The following is a 13,532-nucleotide window of genomic DNA, read 5'->3' as shown; positions in this document are numbered from 1 at the left end:
AATTTTATTCTAAATGGTTTCTTTGTATACAAAACAGTGTCTGTTCCTAACATGTTTGCAACATGCAATCTTGGTTTGTGGAGCAGAAGCTAGATTCTGAGGACTTGACTGATACAACACACGTTGACATCAACAACCTACCAATGTTGTGCTCAATGTGTCCAGAGTGAAGCAGTCTGGTTCTGAGATCACAACAAGAGAGCAGGAGCACATAGTCCCTTTACAAGCAACAACAAAGCCTTGAGCTCGAGTACCTTAAACTGCTGCATTGAAACACCAATCTTATATGTTTGCAGTCTCGTGTGGATGAGGATAACATATTTTTGAATATGGCATATGTTGGGAGATTCTCAGACATTTCATCATTTCTTTTTGTTGTCTTCTCTCTTGCAAACTCGTTAGTCCGTTTATTGGTTGCTTGATATCTTAATGTTATTGACTAAATCAGTTTCAGGTAAAACTAATAATGCAGTGGAAGGATTGGCATTGCTTCTTCTTATACGAGATTCCGTGTGTGTGTGTGTGGCGCTTGATGTCTCTTGTTGGAGACGTGGTCTTGTTTAGAGTGTTAGTGTTTAGTTCTGTTCTTCGGTTGATCTGATTTATTGTAAATCACACAAGTATGCAAAACAAATCTCTCCTCAGAAAGGGGATTTATAAGAGAAAATGTAAAATATCGAAAAAAATCAAACAACATAACGTTTACACAAGACAATAAGAATAAGATACATAGTTACAACTTCTACCAAGTAAGCAACAAAAAACAACATAATTTTGGTATTGAATGAGTTTTTCTTGTCCAAGTAATAATACATAACAGCAGAAGCAGAAGACGATTGTTCTTTTGTCTCTTTGATCACAAACCAATTTCAAAGCCTTCTTCCCAATTTTCTCATCAATGTAAGTGAACCAGCCAGAGAAAGACAAGTATGCACCAAGCTCATTGAGTTTAGGAACACCTTCAGCTGAACCATTGAATGAATGAAGAATCACACCACCAGGAAAAGGCCCTATGGATCTGCGTGTATTTATTTCGAGAAACTTAGTGCAACATGTAGATATGTATATATACATACCTCATTATCTCTAGGAGATCATCGAATGCATCGATGCAATGAACTGCTACTGGTTTGTTCATTTCTTTTGCAAGTTCAAGCTGTGGGCGAAGCACGACTAGCTAGTCTGAGTAATCAATTTCTAATGCTAAGGGACCTTTGTCCAAACCAATTTCCAAAAACACATAAATTTTTATGAAGATGTTAATTTGATGAGATCTCGGTTTTGGAGTGAGCATACATAATTTTTTTTTTTTTTTTTTTTTTTTTTTTTTTTTTTTTTTGATAAAGAGCATGCATAAAATCTTTGAAAGTAATAATGAAGAAATAGATTCCTTTCAGTGAATTGATATGGCAACAATATGAATGGTCGGTCGATCTCATGTAATGGTTTCACTTCACAGTTCACACAACTATCTATATATATCCCTTAGACGTTTGTCTTGTCTCCCACCCACTTTTTTCTATCAATATCTTCTTTGTTTTATCATTGCTTAAATAATTTTCAATATTTATCATGGATTTATGGTTCTAAATGGTGACCACTATGACTATGTAATTTCCCCACTATGTACAGAAGTTTTGAAAGGAAAAAAAATTCGCTAAACTATATAAAAATTATTCCTTAAAAAAGTGTGAAAAGCAAATCATTTGTACTACGATCAAAATGTTATAATTAATACTAATTCTCAATTGTAAATATTAAATTCTAATAGAAATGATTGAGTTCAAAAATATTCATATCATATTACGTGTGAAAAATATGCTACTTCCGATCAAATAGTAACTTTCAAGTAAGATAGAAATAAAATCTAGTTGAGTCGAAGAATCAAGTCAAGAGGGATCAGAACTGGAAAGCTGCTTCCACAAGTCTCGGTCCATTTGAAAAGACCCAAAGGCATCAAAGTCCTTTACGAGTTCTGTATTGCTAAAACGCACTAAAGGTCTAAAGCCCATATATAAAGTGTTTAATTTCTTTTTGCTAATGTAATTATGCAAAAATGGTTCATACATAATACATTCGTAACCATGACGACACTGAATAAACATGTTCTTTTGTATCCAGTTCAGTCTTAATCAATTCAGTAATCGAATCAAAGAATACAAAAGTCACAACTTTTCTTATAAATTTAGATTTTAGACCAAGTAATGGAAAGATGATTGTGATTGTAGGACAATCCGACGGTACGGAGATGGCGAGTGCACAGAGAATAAATGGAATCACGCGTAGAGGAACATTAACGCGTAGGGTCAATGGCTTGATGACGCGCGTGGGGTTTGCTTTAAACGCGTGAAGGTTTAATTCCCACAAAATGGCTCGGCTCAAGCCGACGTTATAATTACACTGTCACTCTCAGTCTCATCTCTTCCGTTTTCACTGTTGTTTCTTTTATTTAGGGAATAAGAAAAACTTTTTTTATGTAAAAATATGATATCGAAAGAAAGAACAATGTGCGTGCACTGAGAAAATTACAAACAGAAACAAAACAAATGTACACTAAAAACTGTAAGAAACATTAACCTATGAGCTTTGGTTTTATGTATTAATAATGTACATAATCAAAATACATACTGTGAATGTAACAAATTATATATTTTGTGTCCATCGTAACTCGTACTCTTCATGTTCCTAAAATATTGATGTTCTAGCTTTTTAATTTGTTCCACAAAGATTGATTTTCTAGATTTTTGTTTTATTTTTTATTAATTGATATTAATATATCGTAAACTTCAAGGCGCAATGATTAACTGTTCTATATTACTATTGGTTCAAACTTATTAAAAAATATGATATAAAAAAGTAATTGACAAATAATTATACAATAATTGTTTTTTAATATACGTGAAAACTTTAAAACATCAATTTTTAAGATACAGAGGGAGAGTATGTAACAAAACAAAATGGTAAACCCACAAAGTAAAATACACTTAATTTAATTAGAGTGTAACATATTGTTTTCTCATTAGTTACAATTTCATTAAAATCTGTGATCTATAAAAGCTATTAAAAAATCCTAAAATTACATCATCATTTCGTAGTTGCGCATATTCTTAAACAGAAATCATAGATGTTGTTTATTCCAATTAGGGCTGGACATTCGGGTACGCGGGTCGGGTTTAGGTAAAACCCGATCGGATTCGGGTTCTTCAGGTAGAGGAGTTTAGGACCCAATAGGATAAATTTAAAATATCGGTTCGGTTTCGGTTCAGGTCCAATCGGGTTCGGGTTTAGAATTTTAGAACCACTAAATACCCAAAAAATTGGGTACCCGTCGGGTTCGGATAAATTATACTCGATTATACCCTAATACCCGAAAAAGTTGCCCAAATACCTAAAATTTTTATCCGAATATCCGATTTTTATCCGAAATTTTATCCTAATATTCAAATTTTTACCCGAAATTTTACTCGAATAACCACAATTTTATCTAAACATCCGAAAAACTTACAAATATCTCGTGTATAAATATATTTAGTCTTAAGTATTTAAATATAAATGTATTTATTTTTTGATAATTACTCTCGGATATTTGGATATAAATATATTTAACTGAAATATTAGATATATTTAAAATTTTATATGTAATTTCGGGTAATCGGGTACCCGTTCGAATATCGGGTTCGGATCAGATTTTACCCTATATCTACGGGTACGACAATACAAGATCCAATAGGATAAATAGCTAATAGCCATACCCGTTCCGGACCTATTTTTTGGTCGGTTTCAGTTCGAGTTTTCTTGTCTGGATTTTTTGCCCAGATTTCGAATTATATCCAATTTTTTTTAAAAAACAGTAGAAAAATAAATGATGGGAATCGTAGAGAAGGCAGGTAAAAAGAAGAAGAAAAAGCTTCCTGCTTTTATGCTCTCTCTTTCTCTTTCTCTTTCATCTGAACATTTACTTATAACAAAGGCGGCCGCATTAAAAGTTAAAAAACAGAGCATTTTTCTAAGTAGACTTCGTTATTACAGTAGCACACTCCTACTCACTTACCATTCCAGAGGTCTTCTTCATTCTCTCTCTCTCTCTCTTCCATTTACTCTCTGTCTTTGTGGTTGTCTTTTGATACTGTGCTCTGCTTCGGAGAGTGGAGAACGAGACCTAAAGTACTCTCTGTGTTTCTTCTTCTCAGACTAAAAGGAAAAAAGGTAAGAGCTTGAAGACAACCTTTCTTTCTTTCTTCTAAAGAATCTCTCTTTTCAAACCAAGAAAAAATTAACTTTTCAATTATTTGTTTGTTTTATATAATTTCCGAGACATAATTTTCTTTGTTTACCGTACAAATATATATATATAGCTAATGTCGGGTGAGAAACAAGTGGAGGAGGCAATAGTGGTCTCCGGGGAGGATGAGGTAGCCGGTAGAAAAGTGGAAGATTCAGCGGCGGAGGAGGATATTGACGGCAACGGCGGCGATGGATTTAGTATGAAGAGCTTCCTCTGGCATGGCGGGTCCGCTTGGGACGCCTGGTTTAGCTGTGCATCAAATCAAGTAAGTACAATTTAATTTTTATAATGAATTGTTTATTTAGTAATATCGAACAAAGGGTTTCTTTATTATAATAAGACCAAATTACTCTTTTCTTTTTGTTTGTCCTAAAGTTTTTTTTATTTATTTATTTCATATATGAAACATTCTTGAAATAAATTTGCAGGTGGCACAAGTGCTGTTGACGCTGCCGTATTCGTTCTCGCAGTTGGGAATGTTATCAGGAATATTGCTTCAAATATTCTATGGATTAATGGGATCTTGGACTGCTTATCTCATCAGTGTTCTTTACGTCGAATATCGTGCCCGTATGGAGAAACAAGAGGCCAAATCCTTCAAAAACCACGTTATTCAAGTAATTTCTGTCTTATTTTAGTTTAGAGATATATTTGATTCTAATCTTTATGTATATACTGAATTGAAATTGCATGTTTGCTTCATAACAAAAATAAAAATAAAAAATGGGAAGTGGTTTGAAGTGCTTGATGGGCTGCTGGGTCCGTACTGGAAAGCAGCGGGGCTCGCATTCAATTGCACCTTCTTGTTATTCGGATCAGTCATCCAGCTCATTGCTTGTGCTAGGTACTTCTTCCTTTTTTTCCCACTTTATTTTTTACCAATCTTTTTAATAGTATATCGATATAGGGACAAATTAAATAGATATTTAAATGCCAAATAACATGATGATTCATGTGTGTGTTGTTGGTGTGTTACAGCAATATATATTACATAAACGATAGGTTAGACAAGAGGACATGGACTTATATATTTGGTGCTTGTTGTGCCACGACCGTGTTCATACCATCTTTCCACAATTATCGTATTTGGTCTTTCCTCGGCCTTGGCATGACCACCTATACCGCTTGGTACCTCACCATCGCCGCATTTCTCCATGGTCAGGTATGTCACACCATCAAATCATCGCTTTTCAATTTGAAATGAAAAAAAAAAACAACGTAACAATTCTTGTAGGCGGAGGGTGTGACACATTCCGGTCCGACTAAGCTTGTATTGTACTTCACCGGAGCCACCAATATCCTCTATACCTTCGGCGGACACGCCGTGACCGTGTAAGTCTTTTTTATTTTTCTCATGCATTGTCAAATAATTGTATAATCCGCAACAATTAGAAAAATGGCCAGAAAAGGAAAAAACAATTCTTAAAAATTATATATAGGTTATGATTTATGAATAGTGATCCATTCCTAACAAATTGTTTTTGGATATAGGTTCTAATTTATTCTTGACATACAACATTTGTTTTGTTGCAAATATTCAAAAAAAAAAAAAAGAAAAATCCCTGAAGATCATGTTTCTTCTTTTTTAAAGACTCATCTCTTTTAGCTTCTATATATGCAGCTTTTGCCGGTTACTTTGGTTCTGTCCTAAACGCACAAAGAGACAAAATCATTATTACGGAATAAATAAAGACAATTTTACCAGAAAACTCCTATTTACCTTTTTAACACACTAGCTAGTAGCTATTGAAGTAAATTCCTTACCATTCTTTTTTTATTTATAATTTTTTACTCACAATATCTATCTTATCTTTGAGAGTACGTAACGCAACCACAGTGGTCAGACCGGACGGCCAATCTCTGGTCGGACCCATAAATCCACTGTAAAAGGCTTTTACATTTTATTTATAGAGTTTTAAAATCGCAGAGAAATAATGCATGCGATGTGGAAACCAAGGAAGTTTAAGAGCATCTACTTGATGGCGACTCTGTACGTCTTCACATTAACGCTTCCGTCAGCCTCCGCCGTCTACTGGGCTTTCGGCGACCAACTTCTCAACCACTCAAACGCTTTCTCTCTCCTCCCTAAAACGCGTTTCCGTGACACCGCCGTTATCCTCATGCTCATCCATCAGGTTCCTATCATCTTTACTCAATATGTTACATGGCTCACAATAATTACACAATGCATTAATGATTGGTCCAAGTACATGCTATTATTTATACGGTACCGGTCCATACTAAGAACATTATTCTTTTTCGCAATGAAATTAATACTATAAGGAATCATGTTATAGGTTATGACATTGATAAATACGTCTAACTAGTTAACTAAATTGATTATAACAAGATATTTCTCGCCTATTAAGTATTAACATCTAGACGAATATTATGTAGAAGAAAATGTTATCGGATTAGACATATACTCTTTCTCAAAACTTTTGTTTTGGATTCAACTTTGCAGTTTATAACGTTCGGATTTGCGTGTACACCATTGTACTTCGTATGGGAAAAAGCGATCGGAATGCACCACACGAAGAGCTTATGTCTAAGAGCGCTGGTGAGGCTACCGGTGGTGGTTCCGATATGGTTTTTGGCCATCATTTTTCCGTTTTTCGGGCCAATAAACTCGGCAGTTGGAGCCTTACTAGTTAGCTTCACCGTCTACATTATCCCTGCCTTAGCCCACATGCTCACCTACCGCACCGCCTCTGCCCGCCGGGTACTATCTATATTCCTCTCCTCTCAGTCTCACATTACCATTCCTAAGCTATACTAAAGATTTTATGAATTCAGTAGATGACATACATTTATTTCATTTGGATAGATAGTTTTGAAAAAAAAAAATATTGGAGGAGAGAGATTGAGATATAACATACGTTGAGTTATTATGAGCTGGCTTATACTTTTGCATTCAATCCCAAATCAATGAAGTAGGTCCATAGTATATAATGTGTCCATTATTATCACTTGACTAGTTTATAAATGTCTAAAACATATATTCTCGTTGATGATTAAAATAAGTAGATTAGTTCATGCAAATTATACGATGTATTGATTTGCTTTTTTTCTTTAAACGTGGTGACGACGTGACAGAACGCGGCGGAGAAACCGCCGTTCTTTATCCCTAGCTGGGCCGGAGTTTACGTAATAAACGCTTTCATAGTGGTTTGGGTCCTAGTTCTCGGGTTCGGGTTTGGCGGATGGGCCAGCATGACCAACTTCATCAGGCAAATTGATACTTTTGGTCTCTTCGCCAAATGCTATCAATGCAAACCGCCACCAGCTCCAATCGCCGCCGGACCTCACCACGGCCGTTAACCTAAGCCGCCGCTAGTGACGTGTGAAAGTGTGATTGAACCCTTTTTTCCCCTTTTGTATGAAAGAAAATATCTGTAATTCAGCGATTTAATCATATGCTATAGATATTTCAAAATTTCCTTAAAGTCACGTGATTAGGGAGCTGGTGCTGTTGTGCAGGGCCGGCCCAGACCTAAAGCCCAGCAAGCAGATGCTTTAGGCATCAAATTTTATATGTATTTTAAAGGGCATCAAAATTACAAAAGTGTCTTGTAGTCTAGTGGTATTTAGGACACTTAAAAATAGATGGTCCAGGGTTCGATCCCTGGCAACCGTTAATTTTAACATTTTTTTATTTTTAGTTGTTGTAAATGGGCATCAAATTTGGTTGGGCTTTAGGCATCATGAATCTTTGGGCCGGCCCTGCTGTTGTGTGTTGTCACGTGCCAATCTTCAGTTTTATGACAGACTAATATCTCTTCCTAACTGGTAGAAAACAACTAGATGATGACAAAATTGTTATCATTTTTAATCAATCAGCCAATCTGTAATATTTGACTCCGAGGACAATAGTACAAAGATTCTCTTTTGATGGCAAAAAAAAAAAAAAAAAAAAAGGACAATAATACAAAGAGTTTTATCATTACGTCGACTCACAAAATAATGTAAAACCTAAAAGGCTTATATATAGGCCCAATAAAGACCCAACAAAATAGTGGGCTTCATATCTTATTGTACGTGAAGGTTTTTTTTTTTTTTTTTTTTTTTTCATCAACGTGAAGGTTTTTCATTCTTATATATATATACAACAAGTTATCTACAGTATGTGGATTAATGGAACAAATTCAAACAATAGACTATGAAGCAGAACCAATGTCACAGATAATGCAATGGTCTGAAACCAGTTTCCACATGGCACTTCCTTGTTCAATTTCATATTTCCTGCTAAACTTATTCCACAGATGCAAACCATAGCCACTCTTCCGCATATGAAGAAGCTTGATTTTGACCCATTTCGAATCTTTCTCTGTTTTAGCCACTTTGAACAACTTCTTAATCTCGAGCCAGTTTACCGAATAGAACACAGATGGTCGCATGACGGTGAAGTTATAACCACTTGATCCTTCCACAGCTCTAGCCACTCGGGAAACAAGGTATGGTCCGTTGTATCCCCATATGTTTCCATTGAAAGTTTTCGCGAATTCTTCTATGAATTTGAGTAACAGAGGATGGTTCTTGTCGAATATTAGCACCGCGTTGTTCAATCTTGTCCAATTTGTCGATGAAGGATCAAGTGTTTGTGCTCCAATCACGTTTCTAAGCCCTTTGAAGCTTTTTAGAACAATCATGTCTGTGTCTAAGTAAACACCTCCATATTTGTATAAGTAAGCAAGCCTCATGAGATTTGAGAGATTCTGAGCTAAAGAAATCTTTCCGGGATCTCTTTTACCGGTCTTTATTTCCTCGAGCCACGATTCACCAGCGGTTCCTTTGAGTAGAAAAGGTAAATCTGGTGTGACTGCAAGAACTTTGTAACCACGATCAAGAAACGGTTTCAAAACTGTATAACCTTGAGGAGAATCCATGGTTGCGGATAAGATCATCAAGCAACCATAAGGATGAGATTTAAAGACACTTTCAATAGCTAAAAGCTCTCTATTGCCGAAGAACTCTGCTGGTGATATCCATGTCATGATAAAGTTGACTTCACATCCATCACCGACAAACTCATTTACCCTCTTTTGAAACTTGTCAGACAAGTTATCTCCACTAAAAACCTCGATAACTTGGAGCTTCTCGTTTACTTGTGTCTGTTGTTTGAGCAGATCACTTCTTTCACCTTCTTTCTCAGAGCTCAGAGGTAAGTGTGGAATCACTCTCTTGATATCTATCTTCACCCCTGAGAAATCTCTTTGCGGTTGCATCGAGAAACTAGACATTAGAGCAAACGTGGTAACCACGATCAGAGTTATAGAGCTGATCGCGAAGCCGGTGAAAAGTGATGATGATCCAGATTGGTTTAGTCGTCTGTTATCAATCACCACCGTGAATCTCTTTTCTATATCATGACGATCCATGATAAAGGCAGAACTGAAATGTTGTGAAGTTTGAAACCAGAAAAGAGAAGGAGAAAAGCTTTAGATAGATGAGAAAGAAGCCACTTTTGAGTTTCTTTCTCTGTCTGTTTTATTTCTTGTTTAACTTGTTTTGACCATGTTCTTGCCTTTGGGGGCTGTCTAGTTTTGAAAAGTTAAGAACTCGACGTAGACATTTTTGACATATCACCGAATATAATTAATATTAATCAGTTATTTTGTAAAATTAATCTAGTCATACCCTAACAGTACTACTATCAAGAACTGTTTCATATGAAAACTACATAAACTTTATTGTTAACGTTATCTATTATTGCCTTATTTATCAACTTTTTGGCTAACACGGAGCATAATAACAAAAGTTCGATAAGTATTTTTCTCCTTACCCTTTTTTTTTCTTTCAAAAATACTGATTTATATCGAATTGATGTATTATTTGGTTGAGCCAAAATGATTTTTGAAAAAGACGTGTGTGTATTGAAATCCATATTGTCAAGGTGTTTCAATCTTCTAGCTTTGAGAGGGTTCTTTTTTATAATACTGTTTAAACAATGTTTGTTGGATTTTAATATTATTTTGAATGAATAACGCTGCCATTATACGGTTGACTAAGAAAATTTAAATATTAAAGACATTTGAAATATGCAATAACGACGAAAACATGTAAAGGAGAGGTCCAAAACTCGAATAGATATAAACGTGTGAATTGGTGGTTGGATATGATTATGATTTTGGTTAGGCTCCAAATTCAGTTTTCACAAATATAACATTAATATTTATAATTTTGAATATGATGAATTGAATTAGTAATGAATGTATACAATATTGTATGTATATTATTGGGTGTATAAGGCATGATTTGGGTTATCTTTGTTTATTTTGAATCGAAACTTGATTGGTTCCATGCATAAATCAGTTTCTCCACACGACTTGTCAAAGCTATGTAAGCATTTTGACCGTGACAACTGAAAGCACCGTATATATAGAATTAAATTATGCATCACATTACTTTAATCTCATTTCTGTTGATTGATAATATCAGCTCAACAACAACTAGAGTAATGCAATTTATGCAGCTGTCCAAGTTTGTTGTATACTTGTATTGTTCCTCTGATCTTTCCAAGGCTGTTCATTGACATAGACAACGTTTCTAAAGCTAATGAAAGATTTGCATCAATAAGCTTTGTGGAGTTGTTTTATTGTGTATTTGTGTGTAGCTAAAATACTTTCTAAAGAATAATAAGTAGACTTTAAGTTCCAACCAAAGTTACAAATTAATGGCAATAATTCATAATTTGGCCCATGGGCTTTTATTGAATTTTATGGATAATGACGTTTATGCCCCTAAGGATTTGACCGTCACGCAGAAACCAAGGAGTTAGTTACGATCACACGTGGGAAACAATCGCGTAAATCGGACGGTATAAAATAAATGCGGGTGAGCACCGACCTGTGAGTATAAGAGAACTCCAATGTTCAGACAATTGCCACGTGGACTTATGCTTTGCTTTCTTTTCCACACAGTACATTGCTCCCTTCCCACTCACACAAACCAAAAACTCTTCTTCTTCTTCTGATGATGAAGATGATTGGCATTGGAGGAACCCTAACTTCTTCTTCTCCATCTAAGATCATTCTCGAAGATTTTCCTCCTGGAATTTCTCGCTATGGAACAGAGATTTTCCCTTGTGTTACCAGGAAAACGTTTCATCACATCAAGTTTTTGCGTTTAGATTCTGCTCACAGCAGCAGAATTCTTAAGCCAATTCCGCTTCGTTCTTCGTCGATTAAGGATTCTCAGGTTATTAATCACACCTTTGCTTTGTATGTGTTTCTCTGTAATTCCTATTTGCTCTGTTTACGACGAAGATTCATCTTTGTTCATACTTTTTATATATAGGTAAACGTAGAAGCTTCAGACATCGAAGCTCATAGAAAAACGGTTCGTGTAAGGTTCCAGTTGCGGAAAGAGTGTGTCTTTGGGGAACATTTTTTCATTCTTGGTGATGATCCTGTGTTTGGTGGCCTTTGGGATCCAGAAACTGCTTTACCACTGAACTGGTCAGATGGCAATGTTTGGACTGTAGATTTGGTATGCTTCATTTGGGGAATTTCTATTTCTTGTCAAATATGTTAGCTTTACTCTGAAGTTGGTTTCTTTCTGCTTAGGATTTGCCTGTTGGAAGATTGGTTGAATTCAAGTTTATACTAAAGGCACAGACAGGGGAGATTTTGTGGCAACCAGGTCCGAACCGGGCTCTTGAAACTTGGGAAACTAACAAAACTATCAGAATATGTGAAGACTGGGATAATGCTGATCTTCAAATGATGATTGAGGAAGATTTGGTGCCACTCAATCAAGAAGAAAAGCAAAAACAAAGTACGAGGCCTTACACCAATATTTCATCAAACAGTGAAGAAGAAGAGGATGAAGTGCTTGTTACTACACAACAAAAAGCTTCAGTAGTAGTTGTAGAGAATGCGGGATATGTAAGTGATGAGTCTGCGGAAAATTCAAGTTTCGATATCCAAAGTGAGAAAACTGTGGAACCTTCGAATGGAGCTTTGACTGCTCGAGAGGTGACCAAAGAAGCCATGTTTACTGAGGAAGAAAGTCCAGTTTTGGTTCCTGGATTGATTCCTCTGTCTGACTTGGATAGTGAAGACGTGGAAGTTATTAACGAAGGTAAAGCAGAAACGTTCCCGGAGGTAATTACCTGATTAGTTTTGAAGTTTCATGTTCCTTTAGGCTTCTTTTCCAACATAATTGCTATGCTATGTATATTGTCGTTTCATGAAACCTTAGAGCTGTTGTTATGCTCAATGCTGCAGCTGGTAATGAAATCTTTGCATATTGACTATTGATGCTTCAAGAGATCATGTTCGTTTGTAGAATAAGACTATTTTGTCCATTGGTACAATTTATATTACCCCAGTTCATAAAAAAAAAGTTTCCTTCACTATGTCTTCAAGCTAATCTAAGACTCTCCTCATATCTAAGACTGTTAAATTATTTTCAGCAATGTGATTTTCGGCTGTCCCTTATTGTCCTATTAATGAATGGAGAAGCTATTTGCAGGTAGATAAGAAGCCAGAAACCAAAGCAGAAAGAAACAAGAAAGCAAAAGTAAAAGCGATTTCGTTATTCGAGAAACCGGAACAAGAAGCAGTGAAAAGTGTAGAACAGAGGCAGTACAATAGAGTAGAGGAAGAGCAGCAGCGGCTAGAGACAGAGCCGCTTGGAACACCGGAAGTGCTTTTAGAGAATGATATCCAGTGGGGACGCAGAACGCTTTACAAGCTTCTAAGCAACTTTGGACTTTTCTAAACTCGACTAAGTTTCGAGTGCATACATACATCAGCAAAAGAGCCTCAAGAAGATGATTCTCTCATAGTCAAAAGTCAAAACTGCTCTTAAAAGGTAGGCTACCTTCTTCTTCTCTGCTCACCTTTATGTTATGTTATGTTTAGTCAAAACTGCACTGTTGTGTTGTCTTTGTAGATGTGTAATGATCAAATGGTTTTGGTAAAGGGAGAGATGAAGAAAGAATGGAGTGTTAGTGTTAACTGTTAAGTACATAGGACAGTATGTACCATGTGGATCCAATTCTCCCAAATAATTGTATTGTTGTTACATAATGATGATGATGATGATTATCATATGATTGAACTTACAATTCCAATGGCTTACATAATGATGAGGATCAAGATTAACATATCAATAATTTAGTCTTCTGTAGAAATTCAAGTTCTTGTACAATTTTCTAATGTTTTTATTAGTTTTGGAGCTTTGGTGCTCTTCACGAAGGGCCAGGTAATTGCTAACGCCGTACGTTTAGGAACACCTCATT

The 13,532-nt window shown here is 35.7% G+C and overlaps 3 protein-coding genes across 5 annotated transcripts; 2 read left to right on the top strand and 1 right to left on the bottom strand.

The window, feature by feature from the left end:
* The first annotated feature begins 3,896 nt into the window (after window positions 1-3,896).
* On the top strand, window positions 3,897-7,747 carry LOC9307006 (auxin transporter-like protein 1). Its single transcript, XM_021023129.1, has 9 exons — window positions 3,897-4,206; window positions 4,356-4,550; window positions 4,714-4,902; window positions 5,017-5,129; window positions 5,264-5,447; window positions 5,520-5,617; window positions 6,213-6,420; window positions 6,750-7,007; window positions 7,382-7,747. The coding sequence occupies exons 2-9, from the start codon at window positions 4,359-4,361 to the stop codon at window positions 7,604-7,606; spliced, it is 1,467 nt and encodes a 488-aa protein (XP_020878788.1). The 5' UTR covers window positions 3,897-4,206; window positions 4,356-4,358; the 3' UTR covers window positions 7,607-7,747.
* A 612-nt stretch (window positions 7,748-8,359) lies between these two features.
* Window positions 8,360-10,087, bottom strand: LOC9309087 (lactosylceramide 4-alpha-galactosyltransferase). The gene has a single exon (XM_002870889.2). The coding sequence runs from the start codon at window positions 9,661-9,663 to the stop codon at window positions 8,443-8,445; it is 1,221 nt and encodes a 406-aa protein (XP_002870935.1). The 5' UTR covers window positions 9,664-10,087; the 3' UTR covers window positions 8,360-8,442.
* Window positions 10,088-11,183: 1,096 nt separating this feature from the next.
* On the top strand, window positions 11,184-13,358 carry LOC9307005. 3 transcript variants are annotated; one of them, XR_002331078.1, is made up of 5 exons: window positions 11,218-11,482; window positions 11,582-11,773; window positions 11,851-12,390; window positions 12,761-13,102; window positions 13,184-13,358. XR_002331078.1 is itself a non-coding variant. In XM_021021188.1 (4 exons), the coding sequence occupies exons 1-4, from the start codon at window positions 11,258-11,260 to the stop codon at window positions 12,766-12,768; spliced, it is 942 nt and encodes a 313-aa protein (XP_020876847.1). In that variant the 5' UTR covers window positions 11,184-11,257; the 3' UTR covers window positions 12,769-12,853. The 3 variants fall into 3 exon arrangements, 2 of the variants coding, with proteins under 2 accessions (XP_020876847.1, XP_020876846.1); XM_021021188.1 differs by lacking the exon at window positions 13,184-13,358 and having other exon boundaries at window positions 11,184-11,482; window positions 11,851-12,367; window positions 12,761-12,853; XM_021021187.1 differs by having other exon boundaries at window positions 12,761-13,358.
* Window positions 13,359-13,532: the final 174 nt, after the last annotated feature.

Source organism: Arabidopsis lyrata, assembly GCF_000004255.2.
Source record: "Arabidopsis lyrata subsp. lyrata unplaced genomic scaffold ARALYscaffold_6, whole genome shotgun sequence".
Taxonomy (NCBI): Eukaryota; Viridiplantae; Streptophyta; class Magnoliopsida; order Brassicales; family Brassicaceae; genus Arabidopsis; species Arabidopsis lyrata.
Note: the sequence above shows the minus strand (reverse complement) of the source record. Positions and strands in the feature narration are given on the sequence as shown.